We start from the raw sequence: 21,428 nt of genomic DNA on the forward strand, positions 1-21,428 counted from the left end.
GATTAGGCCAGGTAAAACCATGATGAATCTTAATTAATCTAACGCTAGGGTTGTTAAAAATTACTTATTATTACCCACACACTAGACTAACATTGTGTTGATATTCTGATTGTGTCCCTGGACTGGACAAAGCCTGGATGTGGCATAACAGTTCTTCCCTCAGTCTACTACTTCTCAATCCCTTTTTATGGTGGCATCAGATTTTGGCTGGTAGAACAGTTTTTCTCACAGATCACTTTGCCAGCAGATCTCTGAGATGAGCTGGCAGAAAGGGTTTAGCATGTGCCTAATCCTAACAGCCGGCACATTGATGAGCCAAGGTTGTACTTTTAGGCTACAAGCCCATACACACCTACTGGGGAGTAAATTCCATTTAATTCAGTGATGTTTGCATCTGAATAATCTGGTGTACAGTTGATCTCCAAATACTTCCTACTAATCAGCCAACAGATCAATATTGCTGTGAAATCCAAAAATTAGGTTCGAGACTAACACAGTAATTCAAAGTTGGTACTAATATCTCTGAAAATTTCAATAAGGGAAGCATTTTTTAACCAGAAGTGCTTTTTAAAATCTACTTCAATCACCTAGTGCTGATTTGTGGGAGGGTAGGCATGAGGACTGTAAGCAAGGATGCAGAGATTTGAGATCATACATCACAAACCTTCTCACATCTGTCTCTCACTTTAAAAAAAGGGTCCCTCCTTGGCCATGTAAAGTTCTCCCTGCTAGTGTCTCCCAGATCCTCAGTCTGTCAACACCAGAGCTGCTACAGCTCTGTAAAAGATTGGATTTCACTCTGAACAATACACAGTTAGGAGGGAAGCATATTTCTGACCACAGACTCAATTCCAGAATATGTTTTCTGCAAAGACAGAAGTCACCAACTGATCTACTGAATGAAGACCTTATAATGTTATAAGGTATCCTGGTTTAACTTACTATTGGCACTCAAAGATCTATTCCAGTACTGTAAGTGGACATACCAGGAATTGAACCTGGTACCTTACACTTAGAAAACATTGAGTCAGGGCCTTCCTGCAAAGCAACTTCAGATTTATAGTAAAATTCTGCAGCATTATGGAAGAATTATAGAATCATAGAATTGGAAGAGACCACAAGGGCCATCCAGTCCAACCCCCTGCCATGCAGGAAATCTCAATCAAAGCATCCCCGACAGATGGCCATCCAGCCTCTGTTTGAAGACCTCCAGGGAAGGAGACTCCACTACACTCCGAGGGAGTTTGTTCCACTGTCAAAAAGCTCTTACTGTCAGGAAATTCCTCCTAATGTTGAAGTGGAATCTCTTCCTGTAGCTTGCATTCATTGTTCCAGGTTCTAGTCTCTGGAGAAGCAGAAAACAAGTTTGCTCCATCCTCAATCTGACACCTCTTCAAATATTTAAGCAGGACTATCATATCACCTCTTAACCATCTCTTTTCCAGGCTAAACATACCCAGATCCCTAAGTCATTCCTCATAAGGCATGGTTTCCAGATCCTTCACCATTTAGTGGCCTTCCTCTGGAAATGCTCCAACCTGTCAACATCCTTGAATTGTGGTGCCCAGAACTGGACACAGTATTCCAGGTGGGGCCTGATCAAAGCAGAATAGAGTGGCACTATTACTTCCTGTGACCCAGACACTATACTTCTGTTGATGCAGCCTAAAATTGCATTGGCCTTTTTAGCTGCCGTATCACACTGTTGACTCATGTATGTTCAACTTGTGGTCTACTAGGACTCCTAGATCCCTTTCACATAGATGTCCTTCATCCTATATGTATGCATTTCATTTTTCCATCCCAAGTGTAGTACCTTACTTTTGTCTGCATTGAAAATCATATTGTTAGCTTTGGCCCAGCTTTCTAACATATTAAGGTCATGTTGAATTTTGATCCTCTCCTCTGGGGCATTAGCTACTCCTCCTAATTTGGTATCATCTGAACATGGGATCTGAGTCCATAACACCACTGTGGCAACCTCACAGAAAGTTACATCCACAGCTATATCCACAGTGTTTACATATTAGCACCATCATCAGCCACAAATGAAGGTGTGAAATGACACACACACACACACACACACACACACTTATTGGACCTTACTGTCATTTTGCTGACCAACTCAAGAAACAATGAGACCAGACACAGAGAACTAGGTGATAAAATGTACTGGACAGGACTAGAGAAAATAAGATGACTCTTCTAAAGGTTACCACTGGATGAGGGAAGAACCTCTTAGCTGAAGACCTTGATAGCAATGGACCATCACTCAGCAATGCAGTACTCAGGCTGGTATAAAAGATGTACAATTATAAAAGATGCTGAGAAGAACATGAAAAAAAAACAGAACAAGCAACCCCAAAACATCCCTTAAAGGCCTCTTTGGTTATCATTGCAGAAAGCAGTGGACTGGGGTGAAAGCATAGGAGTAAAGATTTTTCTTTCATCATACTGAAGTATTCCAGGCCAGATGAGACTCTGCAATCTTTTCTAATGTGTTCTTTGACACTACCCCTAAGTAGTTTCCTAGTTATAGCTTCATGTTCTACATTTCACATCTTGACTAATGCTTTGTCTCTACAGTCCTCCAGAGGTACAGCGAGAGGTATAAATGTAATTCAAATCTGTCAGTTGCAGAAAATTATTCCACTGGTTCAAGAATAAACAGGGGACAATATAGCGATATATCAAGCCTTGCTATACAAGAACTGAAATACTAGCCAAGCTTGGTAGCTTTTAACATAAATTTGCAGCAGTAAGCATTAAAAGCTTAGGGCTGCTTTGAATGTGACAGCCATCAGTTGGAGACTACTGAAAAGATGGTTACCAGTTAAGAGGTTCTATGCTGCAGGTGTCATATTTGACATGATATCAGCTCAGTAGTTTTTAAACTCCTTGTGAAAGAAAGACTTTATAGGCTGTTCTCTAAGCAAGGGAACACCACTCGCCAATGTAGTATTCAGGCTGGAAGTATAAAGGCTCCTTCCTATGGGTATTAGTTTTAAAGCAGGGCTTTTGTACAGGCTGTGTCCAGGCAATTCCAGTTTCTATTTGACATATACATCTTCAGTTTTGTTTTATAATACTTGAAGAGTATCCCCACTGCTGCTATAACCAAAATCTGAAAGAACCTGGATATACAATTTTGTCAACAAATCCTATTGTCACATACCACAAGAACTGTTGTTGCCTTCAGATGATTTCTGACTTATGGTGACCTTAAGGGAAACCTATCATGGAGGTTTCTTGGCAAGTTTCTTCAGAGGGGGTTTGCTATTGCCTTCCTCTGAGGTTGAGAGAATGTTCCTTGCCCAAGATCACCCAGTGGGTTTCCATGGCCAAGTGTAGAGTCATACGCTGGTCTCCAGAGATATGGCCCAATGCGCAAACCACTATATCACACTTGCTCTCACAAGAATGCTGATGTGAAAATGTTGCATACATATGAGCAAGTGTACAGAGGTTAAGAACCTTATTTATTGTTTCTCACACACATCACTCATCTTTCTTTCAATGAATTCACCCCACTCAATCCTTGCAATTCTTGCCAAAGTTTAGGCTAAGAGATGGTGACTGGTTCCAAGGCCATTTCAGAGTTTCATTGATGAACCAAGATTCAGAACTAGAACTCTCCAGTGAAAACTCCCTATTTACTATGCCTATCACACTATGTGATGTGTTCTTATGGAGCACTTACACAGGTCAGTAGTTTTCATCAGTTATTACACAATAGTTACCTTGGATAATTTAGTCCATAGATGCCTAAAGAGTACTAGAACCTAATAAAAGCAGCATCCACAAGGGAAAAGCAAATAATAATAATACACATAAATATCATTGAAAACAATCCAATTGATGGCACACACATATAGAGAAATAAAATTAAGCAAACCATATTTAAATTAATATGCAAAATATTGTAGTTCTAGAATAACCTTTGATTTATACAATTTACATTACTGGACATAGGCAAGAGTGCCAGAAAAATAAGGATAAATGGGAGACATGAGGATGAAGGGAACAAAAGAGGGGGGGACTAATACCCACGGGAAGAAAGCAACAAGAAACAATGCCAAACACAGAAGAACCAAAGACGTATGCATGTATGTATGTATTTATTTATTTTCCTGCTTTTCTCCCATATAAGTAGTAAAGGGTGGCACCTCTCGTCAAACTCATAAGCCCCGCCCACTGACAGGTGCCCCGCCCCGGAAGTCCCGCCTTAACAGGAAGTCCCGCCTTAACCGGATATCCGGCCTCCTGCCGGAAGTCCCGCCCTCCCCGGATATCCGGCCTTCTGCCGGAAGTCCTGCCCTCCCCGGATATCCGGCCACGCCCCCCGCTTGTGGCCCCACCCCAGCATGAAACCCCGCCTGTAGGTGGAGCGTCTGAAGGGACTCATGTGACCATGATGATTCAAAAGGGCCAATCAGAAGACGGTTTTAGCAACGCTACAGGAAGCCTTTGGGCAAGCCCAGACATGTTCAGAGAAGACAACATGGAGGCCCCCACTACTTCTGCAAACTCTACAGAGCAAGAAACAGGGGATGTGAAGCCAAAAAGCAGAAAGCGTTATCCTAGCAATAGTTCAGATGATGGGCTTTCTACCTATGCTGACCTGGCTAGCGAAGAAGCTGATGAGATTTGCAAAGCATGGAACCGCCTGGTGGATGCCGTTTCAGCAGAACCAGCTGTAATGCAGGTAAAAAAGTGGGTTTTTTTTTATTTTTAAAGGGTTTTGACTAGCCTTACAAAGTCGGCTCCCCACCTCTCCTCTAAAAAAACAAAAAAAAGACTATTTTCTTTATATTTTAGCAACCTCAGGCCAGTAGCAGTTCTGCAGAGAAGTGTGCTGAAGCATGTGGAGGCAACACATTACCTATAGCTCTGTGGAGGTTTGCAAGCATTGGCTGGAATGATATTCCAGTAAGTCATCTTTTAGAAGGGGATTTTGGTATTAAGTGTGTGTGTTTTAAAAATGCATTTTAAAGGTAATCTATCTTTTTTCTTTTTTAGGATTTCGTCGAGATGTCTACAGCTCAACCTAGCCCTGTGGTCATGGCTAAAATTCTTGGACTAGATGTTCCAAAAGAACCATTAAATTTTTCTCCCAGAGAATTGAAAGTTCTCATGCGGTCAACAATCAGAGCCGTGTGTTATGGAATCATCACCCGTTGTTTGCAGCAATATCGCTATGAATCCTGTGTTGGCTGTGTAATCTCTGCCCCTGCTCAAAATTCCCATGACTGTCTGTTGTGGTCAAAACGTTATCTGTGTAGAAAACTGAGCTGGTTATGTGGGCAAATAGATTTTAAAAACGTGTTACACGTATATATTCTTGTAGCTTACAGTTTCAATGGCCTATTGATAACAAATGAGACTGTAGACCAAATCTTGCAACTTGTAACTAAAGTAGAGAGATCTGAAAATTCACTGAAGGAATTAAATAACATTTTGAAACCCAGGGATAAGCCTATTTTGGAGCATGTGTTAAAAGTGATTAAAAATAGATCTTATAAAACATTTCTAACAACTATTAACAGACCATCTGATCCATAAAGACTGACTAGAAGTTTGTTTGAAAACTGTTGGCTGCTTTGATATTTTTTAAAAAATGTTTGTTAAAAGGTTATAAAATAAAAAAGAGTTTATTTTAAAAAGGTGTTTGTGATTTTCTTTTCAAAAAAGTGACTACTCTAGAGCTGGCTCATAATGAGTATTTACAATGGGGGGGGGGGGTATCAGTATTCATGCACCACTCAATCTCCCTAGAAAACATGAGGCTTTGGTGGTGTGGGGGATACAAAATGGAGGGGTGGAGGGTGGAGATGGCTCTTTAAATTAAACAATGAAGAGGGGGTGGGGGGGAAGCCTTCTTACAGAAACCCTCCAAACTTCCTGACCCTCCTTAGCCTAAAAAACAGAAATAAAGCAAGGAGAGATTCTTACAATTAAGCTGTACAGCTACCTCTCCAAACCCCCCACTTCAAACAAAAAGCAGAAATCAGGGTGGCTCTTAAATAATGTAGAGGGTTGAAAATCATTTTTTGCAACCCCCCAAGGCCCCCTCCCAATGTCTCCTAAACACAGAAACAAAAAGCATGGTTGAAGTTTTAAACAGACACTATATTTCCCTGGTGGGGCCCTCTGCAAAAAAGTTTTTTAAAAAGAGAAAAGGGGAGGGGGGTGGCTTACCACATGGCTATGTGCCCTGCAACATGTATACCTTAGGGGTGGGGGGCCACCTTAGGGGGATGGAGGGACATAGATCCACCCCCAAGGACCACCTTAGGGGGATGGAGGGACATAGATCCACCCCCAAGGACCACCTTAGGGGGGAGGGGGGATAGATCCAACCTACCCTTTTTCTTAGGGGTGGGTGGGGGCAAGTCTCAAGAGCCAATCACAGACTGGTTACCTGACGTATAAAAGTTCTGCAGAGAAGGGGGTCTGTCCTTTTCTGGCTGCCATACCTGTGAGACTCTGTGGTTCTTGGTAAGTTTTTTCCTGTATATTCCATAGCATTGTTTTTTAAAAGAAGGCCTTTATAACTATTGCCTTTTCCCCATTTTGAAACTTTATTCAAAATGGGCTGTTGTGGGCCTTTTCCCTCACTAAAGAATAAATATTTGATGAATGTCCATTAATTTGGGGGGGAAAACTGAGCAGCTTTAAAATTACAAGCATAACATGCGGCTTTCTCTTTTTCCATGGACTTCATCTAAAATCTGGGGCTTTGGGCCATAAAAACATTGGTATTTATGCATTTTCCTGTTAAATGTTTTTAATTGTTAGCATGTAGTTCTGTTAGAAAGAAATTTTACATGTGCTACAAATGTTTTAGAAGCCTTTTTAAAAAATACTTTTCAAAGCTTACTGAGAGTAGAAATGTGTGGATTAGGATATACGGGTTTTTAAAATGTCTGGCAAATGGTTTCACTTGGAAACATGTGCTCAGCACTGTTTTAAATTTTTTTTGTTAAATATATATTTTTAACAAAGCTCTTTTTGGTATTTATGAAACAAGGTTTAAAATGCTTTAGAAGCCTTTTTTTAAAAACTTTGCTTTGCTTACTGCTGGGTATGTTTGATGGGATTAAGAAAGATGTTTATTAAAAAGTCTGGCCCCTGTTTCCACATGCAAAACATGTGCTTGGTACATTTTTAAAAATTTTTGTCAAATATTATTTTAAAAAGCTCTCTTTTTGTGAAACAAGGTTTAAAATGCTTTATAAGCTTTTTTTTTTTTAAGAGTATTCTGGAGACTTTGTGGGAAGATTTGATGGGGGTAGAAAACAAAGCTCCAGAGGTGTTAATGGGTTTATGGTCAAGAGCTGATTACTCATACGCAGCAGAGTTACAGCCTTTTGTATTGTTAACTTTTGGCTTGTTGGTGCTAAAAGTTCATTTAATTGTTAAATAAGCCTATTTGGAAAACTTCTTTTTGCCATTTTCCCCCAAAAAGGTCTTTTTTAGGTTTTAAATTGTCTAATGTGCCTGTTTTAAAAGCTCTTTTTTTGGTTTTTCTCAAATAAGTGCCCATTTGGAAAATCTTTTTATTCTGTTTAAAACTTTTTTTTTTTGCCAGTTTTTCTTAAATAAGCCTGTTAACTACCATTGCTTTGAGCATTGCTTTGTGTGTGTGTAGGGGTTAGGAATTGATGGTGACTAGGTAATTTCAAAAGATTTTATTGGGTGGATAGCTTTGTTATAGGACATTAGCATACAAGAGCTTATGCCGGAAATAACAACCACTTTAGATATAAAATATTGTACAGACGGTTAAAAACAGCTGTTCTCATATTTCTGGGGTGTAACTTCATGCGTCATTATTAAGCCGTTTTCCTGAAATAATGAAAAGAAAAAAACTGTTAGGGCAACACATTTTTCTCAATTGATCACTGGTTCCATAGGGTTTCCTAAAGAATATGTGTTAAACTTACCCAGCTGCCATTTTCCTTCATCCAGATGTGTTTCTCCATTATCAAATAGCCGGCAATGCAATTGGTAATTTGCTGTACATTTCCTGTTGTGAGAGGCACACCTCTGGTCTTCAGCTTTTTGGCAATAAAACCTCCAAATAAGAGAGTCATCACAATTCTTCCCCAGTTGATTTTTCCATCAGAAAATTGAGACCTCATAACTAAATGGATTATTTCACAAGCACGAGAAATATTTGGAATTTCCAACTGTGTTATTAAGGGTTCCATTTTTTCTTCCACGTGCTTCTGAGTTGAATTGGCCAATTTTTGTAAAGTGTGGTATATTTTTTCATCTATTTGTTCATCTGGAACTTGGTCACATACTAGATTTAAGTAAACATGAACAATGCTGAATGTCTGCCTCTCCATTTCTTGTCAGAAGCAGAAATGTGGCAGCTCAGTCTCAACAGTATAATTCTGTGGGGTTTTCTGATATGCGAGGGGTGGGTTTAGTGGGCATGTCTCAACATGTTTGTGTTCATCAGGCACAGCTGGTACTTCATAGCCCCTGCAAGCCATGGAAAAACAGGTCCAAAACGTTCCTTCAGAGGAGACTGCACAGGGCACAGGAGGGCTGGCTAAAACACAGGCCCCAAACCTGACACACCCAACAGATGAAGAATTAGGTAAAATTTGTGCTTAACAATATTAGCACTGCTTTGTGGGTCAAAAAAAAATAATAATTTAGAGGTGGGGGCTAACAACATTAAATGTGTTATTTTGTGGGTTTGTTCTTTCTGAAATTAGTGTCTTTTCTTTACAGAATTGATGTTTGCTGAAGGCAGCCACGAAGGCAATGCGGCACCTGAAACTCCAGTGACAACAAATAAAAGTGGAGGTACAGTGTGTGTGTGTGTGTGTGTGTGTGTGTGTGTGTGTTGTGGTATTTAAGGGCTGGGGGGGTAATGAGTGAGTGAGTGAGCTATAATACTTCTTATTTTGTTTGCTTTTAGACAAATCTCTGAAACGTAACAGAGAAGAACCCCACGATGCTACACCCCAGGCTTCTAAGAAGCCAAAAAATAATGAGCAGGTGATGGTGATTGACGGAAATCTCTTACAACGCTTTGAAGCCCGCAGAAAGAAAGCTGCAACGTTATCGGCCTGCTTTGTGGAGATGCAGAAAATGGTAGCGAAAGGTTGCGCGATCCTTAGACGGGCCAAGGGCTATGAAGCCCATTTGAATTATATGTGGGACAATCCAGTAACACAAGCTCATATGGATGCTTTTTACGAGAGTATTAAAAAATATAACGAGTACATGGTGGACAGGTCCCTTGAACATCGGCAGATAGGCAGAGGTAAACTACAACCAAGGATCAAGAAAGGCCGGAATGGTAAATGGTGCAGGGTGGCGGGGTACTGGAAGAAACCTGCCAATGGTAAACTGTACTGGAGAAGAAGAGTAACCACCCTGATTAACAGATCAAAAAAAGTACTCCACACTCGGAAAAATAATAGGAAATGTAAAGGGGGCCTGAACTCGAGGAGCCTGGTAAAAAACACTAAACATAGTGTTGATAATAACCAGCCTTCTTGTTCCAGCACCCCTTCTTCCGTGGCCTCTGACCCATCCAGGGCTGAGAACCAAAACCCCTGTGACTCTGTTTCTGATAATAACCAGCCTTCTTATTCCAGTGCAGAACCTCAGAATGATTTGGAGTCTTCTGAATCATCCAGGGATGAGAGCCAGCCCCTACCTGCAAACATCCCAGGCTCCCCAGATGATGAGGGCCCCCCTGCCGTGTATGCAGAGCGTGTACGCTCATGGCAGTGGACCCACAGGTTGTATCGTACAGTGCGTATCGGTGAGGAGTTCCGATTCAGAAACTTAGAGCATGTAACATCGTACACGCAAGCTATACACGCATTACACAACTCAATACAAAATATTCTAGACGATCTTAACCAGCGAATTAGTCTGGGAGATTGTGTTCAAATTAGACTGGAGGCTGATGGCCTAAGAAATCCTCTGTATTCTGTTAAAAAAAGTAAGGACCTTTTAAATGCTGAGGATTTTCTATCACAGTTGAGTAACCTGTTGCAAAGCAACATGGAAATCTGTGCCCATTCCAGTTTTCGTCTCATAATTACGATTGTGAAACCCCCAGGGGGCGGAGGGCATAGATCAATAGGCTCCATCCCCTCTAGTGAAATAGTTGCCAGAAAAAGAAAACATTTGGTTGATTTAAATTATACAGGCACTAACCTCTGTTTTGGCGGTGGCCTGATTGCTGTCATGAGTGAAAAGATTCCCACAGATGCAAAACTGCTGACAGCAGCCAGGCAACTGTATAAGGAGCTTGGCTGGTCCGATCAGAAAAAAGTGACCTTAAGTGATATTTCACATGCTGAAAACCACTTAAAAATTAATATTCATGTGGCACATTATTCTAAGAAGGGGTGGAGTCTGTTTAAAACCCAAGGCCCTCAATATCAAAAAACATACACGCTGCTTCTGCATGACGAACACTTCTATGGGGTAATCAATGTAAAAGCCTTATTCGGGGTACGAAATTTTTGCATATTTTGCCAGAGCCTATATAACCATAACAATCACACCTGCTTATATTTCTGTCGCCTCTGCTTGAGAAAAGATTGTGCGGTTGTGGTAGATCAACAGGCTAGGTGTTTTGACTGTAAGCTGAATTGTAGGTCTAAAGAGTGCTTAAAAATACACAGGCAGCTGGTCTCAGAGGGAAAGGTACGCTGTGAAAGCAGGAGCTATTGTCCTAAATGCTCGCATTACCAGAAAAGTTACCATGATGAGGAAGAGTGTAAAGGCCGGCAGTGCACAGTCTGTTGGGGGTTCATCACAAAAGATGATGAACATAAATGCTTCATGCAGCCCCTAAAAACCCCTGAGGTTTCTGTACAGTATCTATTTTACGATTTCGAGTGTCACCAAGCAACTGGTGTACATGTCCCTAACTACTGCTTTGTAAAAGCATTTCCAGGGGAAACTGTAGAGTGCTTTAAAAATGGTAACAAAAGAAAGCGGAGGTATAAGAGAGGGGCTAAAAAGCAGTATGACAGCGATGATGAGGATGAAGATTATGAGTGGCCCCTTGCTGGCAAAAGTTGGGAATTTAAAGGGGAGACATGTTTATCTGACTTTATTACAACATTTATAGACCGCCAGTTTTCTGACTGCACATTCTTAGCACATAACTCTAAGGGTTATGATGGTTACCTGGTGCTGAATCAGCTGGTGAAAGAAAAACTTGATGTAAAAATTATCGCTCAGGGTGGGAAACTGATTTCTGTTACAGTGGAAAAATTGAATATAAAATTTATTGACTCCCTGAGTCACCTCCCTATGGCCCTCTCTAAACTACCCAAAGCTCTAGGCTTTGAGAGCTATAAGGGATATTTTCCCCATTACTTTAACACACCTGAGCATTGGGATTATGTAGGCCCAATGCCCTCAGCTGAAGATTTTGGTGTAAAATATATGATGCCTGGTGAAAAGGAAGCCTTTTTAGCATGGTATTCAGAGAATCAGGATAAAATCTTTGACATGCAGAAAGAGCTTGTGTTTTACTGCAAAAAGGATGTTGAAATTTTAGTAGAGGCCTGTACCAAGTACAGGCATGAAATTGTAGAACTGACAAAAGAAAAGAAGTTAGTGGAGAAAGGGAAGAAAGGGAAGAAAGGGAAAAAAGAATATGAGGAGTGGTTTGCTATAGACCCCCTCCAATTCCCCACCCTTGCAAGTGTCTCTCTTGCGATGTATAGATTTAAGTTTCTGCAAGAAAACACCATTGCAATTCCAAGTTTTGTAAATTACCACAATCAGTTTAAGCGATACTCCACACCGTCTATTCAATGGCTTTTGTATATTGAACATGAGGAAAAGCTTGAGATTCAGCATGCCTTAAATGGTGGAGAGGTTAAAGTTGGAGATTATTTTCTTGACGGGTATGCCGCTGTAGGTAATAGGAAAATAGCCTTTGAATTTAATGGTTGCTTTTATCATGGATGTGTCCTGTGTTATCCTCCCCAGGAGAAAAACCCTGTGGTGGGGAAATCTTATGAATTTCTCTACAATTCCACACAGAAAAAAGCAGCTGAACTCAAAAGCCGGGGTTTTGATTTGAGAACGATTTGGCAACACGAATGGGATAATATGGTAAAAACAGATGTGAAACTCCAAACGTTTCTTGCTTCATCCCGCCTTCCAGAACCCCTACACCCCAGAGATGCTCTCTTTGGGGGTCGTACAAATGCCATCTGTCTCTACTATAAACCTAAAAGTGGGGAGACAGTGAAATACTACGATTTCACCAGCCTGTACCCTTATGTTAACAAAACCAAACAATACCCTCTGGGGCATCCCAAAGTCATTTATAAGGACTTTGAACCGGTCACAAACTATTTTGGCATAGTGAAGGCAAAAGTTATTCCTCCCAGAAAACTCTATTTTCCAGTTTTGCCTTCCAGGATCTCTGGAAAACTTATGTTTGTGCTGTGTTCAACCTGTGCAGAACAGCGGCAGTTGGACCCGTGCAAACATACAGATGAACAAAGAGCCTTAAAGGGGACGTGGTGCTCCATTGAGTTAAATGTGGCTCTAGAGAAGGGGTACAGGGTTGTGGAAATCTATGAGGTATGGCACTTTGCACGCAGGTCTTCTGTGTTGTTTTCAAAATACATCGAGATGCACCTACGACAGAAGCAGGAAGCTTCAGGCTATCCTCACTGGTGTGTTACCGATGAGGACAAAAACAAGTATATAAAGGAATATCATATGAGGGAGGGGGTGCTTTTGCGCAAAGATCAGATCGCTGTGAACCCTGCAAAGCGCCAGATTGCAAAGCTGTTTTTAAATTCTTTGTGGGGGAAGTTTGGGCAGAGAACAAACCTCCCTCACACTCAGGTGTTGAGAGACCCCGATGAATTCTTTCAGCTGCTTTTTTCTGATGCTTACAAGGTTTCAATGTTTGAATTTGTTGACGATGAGGCTGTTTGTGTCTCCTGGAAATATTCCGACGACCGGGTGACAACCTCGGGTAGAAAAAACGAATTCCTTGCCTGTTTTACAACGGCCTATGCACGTTTGGAACTTTATGCACTCTTAGACAAGCTTGGGAGACGTGTTTTGTACCATGACACAGACAGTGTCATATTTGTGAGTCGGGAAGGAGAGTGGGACCCTCCTCTCGGAGATTTTCTCGGGGATCTCACAAGTGAGGTTCCTGCAGATCAGACCATTACAGAGTTTGTGTCAGCAGGGCCTAAGACCTACGGTTATAAGTTGTCTAACGGCACAGCCTGCATGAAGGTCAAGGGGATTACATTGAACAGCGCTAACTGTGAAAAAATTAATTTTGACAGTCTCAAAGACCTGGTATTCTCCTACGTCTCAGACAAGAAAGGTTCCACACCTCATGAAATTGTGGTACAGCAGCCAGGTATTGTAAGAAATAAGCAGCATTGGACACTTCACACTAGAAATCTCAAAAAAACACAAAAAGTTGTTTTTGATAAAAGGGTCATTACTGAAGGATTTAGGACACTTCCTTATGGCTACTAAAATGGAAACACGCTGGCAACACCCATTCTCAGCTATTCTCGCTGGACCTAGTGGCTGTGGGAAGACGTTTTTTATAAAAAATATGCTGGATCATGCTGGTAGTGTGTTCTCAGAAATGCCTGAAAATATTGTCTGGTGTTACAGTTGTTGGCAACATTTGTACAAAGAACTCCAATGTAAATACCCTATTATTCAGTTTGTACAGGGGATGCCTGATAAATTTGATGATGATGAACTGTTACCCCCCAATAAAGTAAATCTTTTGGTTATAGATGATTTGATGATTCATGGTTCTGAAAATAGAGATCTTGAGCGGGTTTTCACCCAATTTGTACATCATAGGAATCTGAGTGTATTTTTCATTACCCAAAATATTTTTTGCAAAGGAAAAAGTAGCCGGACCATCAGCCTTAACGCTAAATATATGGTGCTCTTTAAAAATCCTCGGGACAAATTACAAATTGCTACTTTGGCTCGACAGATGTATCCGGGAAATGTCAATTTCTTCATGGAGGTGTTTGCTGATGCTACAAACAAACCTCATGGGTATTTAGTGCTGGATCTGAATGCTAACACCCCTGATTCTTACAGGCTAAGAACTTGCCTTTTCCCTCCAGATTTGCCTGTGGTATATATAATGAAGAAAAACCATTCCCACCACAAAAGGGCCCGGTTTTAACAATCCAGGGCTCTGTTGTTGTCTGCTCCTCCATGGGGAAACATGTCCAGTCGCGTAAAGAGAAACTTGGCACTTTTAAAACTGCTTATTACAGTGCCTCCTCGTCAAAGAAAGGCCATTTTGTGTTCAGCTTCGGATGACCTTGTTGCAGCCATTTCAGAAATAGCCCTCAATACTTTAAAAGGCAACATTCCTTTATCCCCACAGCAGGTGCGTGTATTAAAAAAAAGACGCACCCTTATTAAAACTCTGGGTAACAGTAAATTGTCCCTGAGAAAAAAGAAGTACCTTGTGAAGCAGTCTGGGGGTTTTTTGGGGCCACTGCTAAGTTTCGCAGTTCCTCTAATAACAGGCCTTTTAACTAAACAGTGATGGAATATGCTGAAAAAATGTATTTGGTCCCCAGCCATCAGCTAGAACAATTAAAGGGCCCAGCTTCTAAAGATGAAAACATCAGAACTACAGCAATCTCTTCCTTAGATACTGAAATGCAGGCAATTCTACGTAGGACCGACTTAACTGAATATGAGAAAGCCAGACGTTATGATGCTTTACTCCAAAAATATCTAACTCATGTAAAACAGAAGGAGGCAGAGAAACAAAGTTTAAATCTGTTTCTACCCGAATCCCCTTCTGAAGAAGTTGTGATGAACTCCCCTGATGGCATGATTCAAGAAGTGTTGGACAATCTGCCTGTCAGGTACAAAAATAATGCAAGATTGTTACTAAACAAAATGAGTCAAAACAAAAATGTTTCTTCGTGGGATGACAAGGGCGTCTTTGTGTATAAAGGAGAATCTGTAACTGGATCTAATATATTGGACTTAGTCAAAAGTATAATACAGCCTCATGCTTTACCAACCAAACGCCTCCCCAAAGGCTGGGATGTTTTTTTGAGGGCCATGGCTGAAATAAACGCTCCAACTTCTGTGGTGGGTAACACTGCCAATAGAGAACTTTTGAACCGTTTAAAGAACCCTGAAGATTCTTTGTCACTTACACCTGTACTGTCACACAGATCTTTTAAAAAACAACGGCATGCTGCTTGTACCTGGCTCACTTTATAACGCCGCTATTTTTTAGAAAAAGAAATAGAAATAAAAGTCTTCTTTTTAAACTATTTGATAGTCTGTGAGTGTTTTTTTAAAATGAAAATAAAAGCCAGGACACAGATTATGTTTTAATAAAACCCTCTGAGGGGGTGTGTTTATTAGGAAATGCGGTGGTGAAATTCATTACAGGATACACATCCCTGAGTAGTCTGGAACATGTCTGAGACAAGCCCGGGCAAGTTCTTCTTCTTTTTCACAAACTGTACAACCATCTCATCGTTTTTTTCCAAATTGTGAGAATATAGGTCTTGAATATTTTTAAATGTCAGGCCCTTGCCGCGCTGTTGCAGAAAAAACACACAATGATATCCACAAACCACAGAGTCTGGGGCTTGTACTGGATGACCCTGAAACACAGTTTTGTAGCCATTTTTTCTTAAAAAATTCATGATTGTTTTAGGAAACAGAGGGTGGTCTGGAGGGTGTCCGTAGGAGTCAAAAAATTCGCCATTTTTTTCTTCTGTCAAGTATATAGCAAGCCAATGTTCTCCTGGAAGGTTGTGAGGATGGGTGTTTATGACCAAGCTCAGGGGCCTTTGCAGCAGCTTCTTTCTGGGGAGCATGTCACAGGGGAAGACTCCATAGAAGCTCTTCCGAGTATAGGGGTCAGAAGTCAGTATGCGGGTTAACTGCAGGCTATCCATGTTACATATAATCAAACAAGACATTTCTTCGTTGATTTATTTCTATCACATTGTCAAAAACTCCATAAACAACCATATTGACAGTGGTTGGCAGGGGCCTGGCAAAACGCAGCTCTGCCCTCAGGTTTCCAGTTTTAATCAAAGAGTAGTGGTCACCTCCTTCTTGATCTGGAGTCAGGTCAAATGCAAAAAGTGTGTAACCTCTTGCATATTCTTCACGGTTAATTAAAAGAGACCTGTCTTTCATATGCTTGCCCGCCGTTTGTACCAAACTCATATACTCTCGCACACAGTTTCCCTCTTGAAAATCGGGCTGAAACGGTTTCATTGGATTCTGTTCTCCATCCAGGTAAAGGGCCGCAAAATTAATATCATAATGTTTAAAGTTAAACGGATTTTTGTTGTAAATACCGCTAAAGGCATCATTGTCCACCAGGCCTATAACCACCTGTTTAGGTAATTGTCCCAGAAACAGGTTCTCCTGATTAGAGACGCGGCTGCCTCTCGGGATGCTGAACACTTTCATACTCACACGATCCACAGGATATTTGGCATTGGAAGTCAACAGTCCTTCGGCGTGTCCCAGGCGGACACCAGGGGACACCCTCACCTTTTTGACAAAAAGGGAGGCTGATAGAATTTGCAGTTTGTACTGCCTGTCTGCAGCATCGCTCATTAAGCAGAAAGCATCTTTGTTGCGGGTGAGTTTAATTTTCACATCAACGCCATTTAGCAAAAGCTTTTCTTGAAAAAACAGGTCAGCATGGAGATGGCCCAGCAAGTCTATCTTTCTACTTGCAGCCGTCAGGGCTGCTCTTTTAACAAAACCTTCATTATCCCCATCCAGCTCAGCTGATTCATGCTCTCCAGCTGTATCTTTATAAAACAGGCCTGCAGAAAATTGAGTTGCTAGAGTGTCATCGCTGTAGTTTAACACAGATTCAATGAATGATCGGTAAGGATAACAGTTATTACTCTGGCTGACGAGACGATCTGCTATAGTAATATCAACCTGACTGAAAATGGAGGCTATTGGATAATTCACCAGCCCTACCTTGGCATCTTCTGCAAGGTTTGACCCATCTTCATTCACTATTTTACAGGTCAAATAGAGGAGCGTGTTGTTCAGATCCATATAGTCCTCACCATTCCCGGCAATGAAAAAGTCAAGTGGGGCAGATTCTGTAAGAGCAGTCAGTGGGGGAACCTCAATAAACACACTTCTCTCAATACTGGTCTGAGTAGGCCCAATGTGGAATAAATCTAATTCAGATTTAGTGCACTCTTCAGAGCCACAATGGATAAAGGCCATGATGCTGGTTTAAAAGATGTCCCTCTTAGCCAGAGCCCTCTGTCGCTTTCGCACAGCTCTCCGCTTCTGAGTTTTCTTTTCTTGTGGGACTTTTCTTTTAAGGGGGTGGGGAGGGCCTGTCAGCCTCGCCTGTGATGCTTTTCTTTTTAACCCCTTCCTTCTTTTAATGTACATCAGGCCCGATCCTTCTTGCAGATTTGGAGGTGTCACTCTATTTAGAACTGCCTCAGTCACCTTGCCAGCAACATCTTTGGCAATATTACGAAAAGCTGTTTTTGCGTGAGGTTTAATAATGTCCAGGCCTCTTCTTAAAAGCGGTACAGCTTTTCGAAAAAGGCCTCTGAAAATCCCACCAAGCCCTGCCCCATACATTTGGGGGACACCCTGATATCCAGGAAGGCCATTTCCAGCCTGGGCTCTGTAATAATTTCTGTAAAGGGCTGGGTCCCCATATGATTTTACGATCACCATTTTTTTTTTTTTAAAGATGCAGAGTTCTCCTGGGCCGGAAGTGAAGCTTCACAATCACCTTTCCAAAGCGAAATGGGACTTTTTTGTTCTGATCTGTCTTTATCTCAACAGTGATGGTGTCAACATGGTGCTTGCTTACAGGAATGTAGTGAGGCTTGTCATAACAAATATTGACACGCTCATTATTCTGTCCTTGCACAGGTACGCAGCGTAGCAAAGGCACATAGACGTCCCCAACTATCTGGTGCTCCACAATATCTGTGTAAACATATAAACTGGTGAAACCCCCAGTGATGTCTGCTGCGAAAGGCAGGATTTTGACATGATGGTTGGGAAACAGCCCTAATATGTAGGATAATTCTGCACCAACCATCAGTGTGTATGTGCCATCTGTTTCAAGCCAAACCTTTCTGGACACTTGGTCATACCGCAGAACCACTTCTGGGGGATCATTGTGTGTTTTTATAAGGCTGTTCATGTGTGCAAGTAGTTCAGGGATACTTGAATAATAGCCCCGTTGTAGAAGGTAACGCCACCGCCTTTTCCCGTTTGCAATTTCAAACCACACATCAGAAGTTACAGTGTTCCAACTATGAGGGTACTGTATCTCGGCCAGGCCTACCTCCCACTCCCCAGGAAGCTCCAGAGGTCTTGCGACAGAGATAGTAAAACTTGAGATCGTGTTCTCTGGAAAAACATCTGCACAGGCATTACTTGGAAGTACAACATAAAAGCTACCATCCCCCATTGTTCCACCTCTTCACCAGCAGCTATTACACAGGTTTGCCAACTTCAGAAGCAAGAACCCAACTGTTGAATTTGCTTGGCCATCCTAGCCATTTCACTAGGTAATGCTTCTTTCTACCCTTCCCTTTTGTAGCTAGAATTTTCTCAATCCTGTATACCTGGTCCTCTGCAGTGTTAATCTTTTGTAATTCTTCAGGATAAAAGCTGCCAACCACAGTTTCACCATCATAATCTTTCAGAAGAAACACAGGCCTTTCTGCTTTTCTGATGACATGGTCCACAATGAATACCTCTGTAGTAAAATTCTGTTCATAGCCCTTAGCAAATATTCCCTTGCTTTTAGAAATCCTAACGTGGTCTCCTTTTCTGAGCACTGGCACTTCCTGTTTTCTTTTGACAGGGGTCCCATAAACTGTTTTCCACACTGCTAGGTCATTGGAATCATTGACATCAACAGGCCTTGCTTTGATAGTACGGTGAAAACTATGATTATAACTTTTTATAAACAATGGGAGGGCATCAATATAGGTGAAGGTGTTATTGGCTGTGAAGTACCTCCACATTTTTGTTTTTAAAGTTCTGTTAAACCGCTCCACAACTGCAGCTTTAACTTCATTATTGGTGACAAAGTGATATACCCCATGTTGTTTTAAAAGGCTACTTACAGGCTTGTTTAAGAACTCGGAGCCACGATCTGTCTGTAACTTAACAGGTTTTCTGTTATTTTCTGAGAAAATAGTATTAAAGGCTCCTGACACTTCTCTACCTGACTTATCCTTCAGAGCCACAGCCCAGGCATATTTTGAAAGGATATCTATCACGGTTAAAATGTACTTGTAACCCCGATTATACTTAGAAAATTGTTGCATGTCAACTAAATCAGCCTGCCATTGAGAATCCACTTTAGATACAACAGTCTTGTTTCTTTTAAAACGGACCCTGGCTGGCCTATGTAGTGTATAACTGTCCTGTTTGGAAAGCCATCCAACAACCTCCCCCTTCCGGATGGTTTTGTTCTGCTTTTTGGCCTCTAGAAAGAGGGGATGAACACCGCCAAAGCTTCCAACTTCTTCAGGGTCGTAGTATATTTTCTTTAGGATTTTTTCATGTTCTGACATTTTGTCAGCTGCTGTAAATATGAACACGCAGGTATAGATCAAACCATTTTTATTGCAAATTACACAGAGCATATCTAATCTTCAGGCTTGAAGGAAACACATGAAACACAGGATATGTTTACATTCTGAGAGTTTCCGAACTGAAGATTCTTCACGTCACTTTCATGCACACCAGCCTCCTGTTGGCAAAAACATTTAAAACATCTTTTAGTAAAAAACCTCTGCATGCAATGCACCCCCCCACCTCTCTCTTTCTTTAAAAAAAAACAGCCACTCAATACAAAAAACTCTTACCGGTAAGCTGTCATAAACTGCATCTGTCTTTTCAGAGTTGTCCCCCAAGGCAGCCTCCATCAGGTCATCAAGGAGTGATTGGTTAGCCGATCCAGCTGTGTCAGGCTCTCCCACAGAGCTCTCAATCTTCTGTGGGGCTGCTTTACTAAACACACTGCCATCTAGCTCTTCTGGATCAGAAATCAGAGGTCTTTCCCTCTTCGGGAAAAGTGCTTTCAGATCACAACCGCAATCACACTCTAGGTCAGATCCATTATCAAGGCCATCTATACCCCCGTCCGGCGAGCTCATGGTTTTAGCCCCAGCCTCTTGGCCTGCTGAAAAAACAAACACGGGGGAATCCTTCACGGTGGTCTTTTTCTTACCAGCACGGGTTTTCAGGTCTGCAGGAGTTAGCGAGAGAGGCTTCGTAAATTCTGCCCAGCCTTCCTTAAGCAAGGGTACCGGGGGTTTGGAAAAACCCATAGGTCCTGGCAGTAGCGGGGGGAAAGAGGTGAATCTAGGGGCGGCCTTCCTTGCAGGTTGCTTTTTTCTTGCTGCAGATGGCCTGGAAAAACCGCCAGAGCTTGGAATAGCGGTGGTTGACTCCATGCTGTCTTCCCTGAACATGTCTGGGCTTGCCCAAAGGCTTCCTGTAGCGTTGCTAAAACAGTCTTCTGATTGGCCCTTTTGAATCATCATGGTCACATGAGTCCCTTCAGACGCTCCACCTACAGGCGGGGTTTCATGCTGGGGTGGGGCCACAAGCGGGGGGCGTGGCCGGATATCCGGGGAGGGCAGGACTTCCGGCAGAAGGCCGGATATCCGGGGAGGGCGGGACTTCCGGCAGGAGGCCGGATATCCGGTTAAGGCGGGACTTCCTGTTAAGGCGGGACTTCCGGGGCGGGGCACCTGTCAGTGGGCGGGGCTTATGAGTTTGACGAGAGGTGCCACCCTTTACTACTCATATAACAAAGAGGCTTTACATGATAATTTAAAATAATACAGCTAAAACCAATCTGGAATACAAAAATTAAAAAGCATTAAATACAATCCTCTTTAAAAACATTAATTTAAAACAACTTAAAATACATTAAAACCTCCCTTGTGAGATGCATGATACAAACTAGCTTCAGTACTTTATAGGGGGCAATATACTTAGTGTCCTCACAGAATTCACCCAATGCCAGTTATAATCTGGGAATCATTTCTGATACAGCCAGGAAAAAAAATTGGTTCAGCATGTGACTATATAATATGCATTTGAACTAATTAAATAAATAAATACCTTGCTATGACAGAGAGTGGGGTGTGTATGTGTGTCTATAATCAAACTGTGGAACAAAGCACTGCTACAATAGTTCATCAAATCTCTTATGGGAATTAAGTCAAAACCAGACTCACTCAGATTACATGATAGTTTGGGAAATCCAGAGGCAAGGGATCGTTTTCCTTTTCATAAAATTGCCAAATAATGTCACAGTCATGCCATTTTTAAAATTCTTCCTTACAATATGCATGAATAAAATTGCTGCACTGACTCCCTCAGAC

The 21,428-nt window shown here is 41.7% G+C and overlaps 2 protein-coding genes across 4 annotated transcripts in view; one reads left to right on the plus strand and one right to left on the minus strand.

Annotated features, from left to right (window-relative positions):
- Nucleotides 1-21,428, minus strand: part of KALRN (kalirin RhoGEF kinase) — a 719,845-nt gene that overhangs the window by 625,943 nt on the left and 72,474 nt on the right. The window lies entirely within an intron of this gene.
- On the plus strand, nt 4,287-5,590 carry LOC149313956 (uncharacterized). The gene is made up of 3 exons (XM_089523334.1): nt 4,287-4,705; nt 4,819-4,929; nt 5,020-5,590. The coding sequence occupies exons 1-3, from the start codon at nt 4,412-4,414 to the stop codon at nt 5,560-5,562; spliced, it is 948 nt and encodes a 315-aa protein (XP_089379460.1). The 5' UTR covers nt 4,287-4,411; the 3' UTR covers nt 5,563-5,590.

Source organism: Sceloporus occidentalis, unplaced genomic scaffold, assembly GCF_023333645.1.
Source record: "Sceloporus occidentalis isolate IW3139 unplaced genomic scaffold, rSceOcc1.0.p SCAF_4, whole genome shotgun sequence".
NCBI lineage: Eukaryota > Metazoa > Chordata > Lepidosauria > Squamata > Phrynosomatidae > Sceloporus > Sceloporus occidentalis.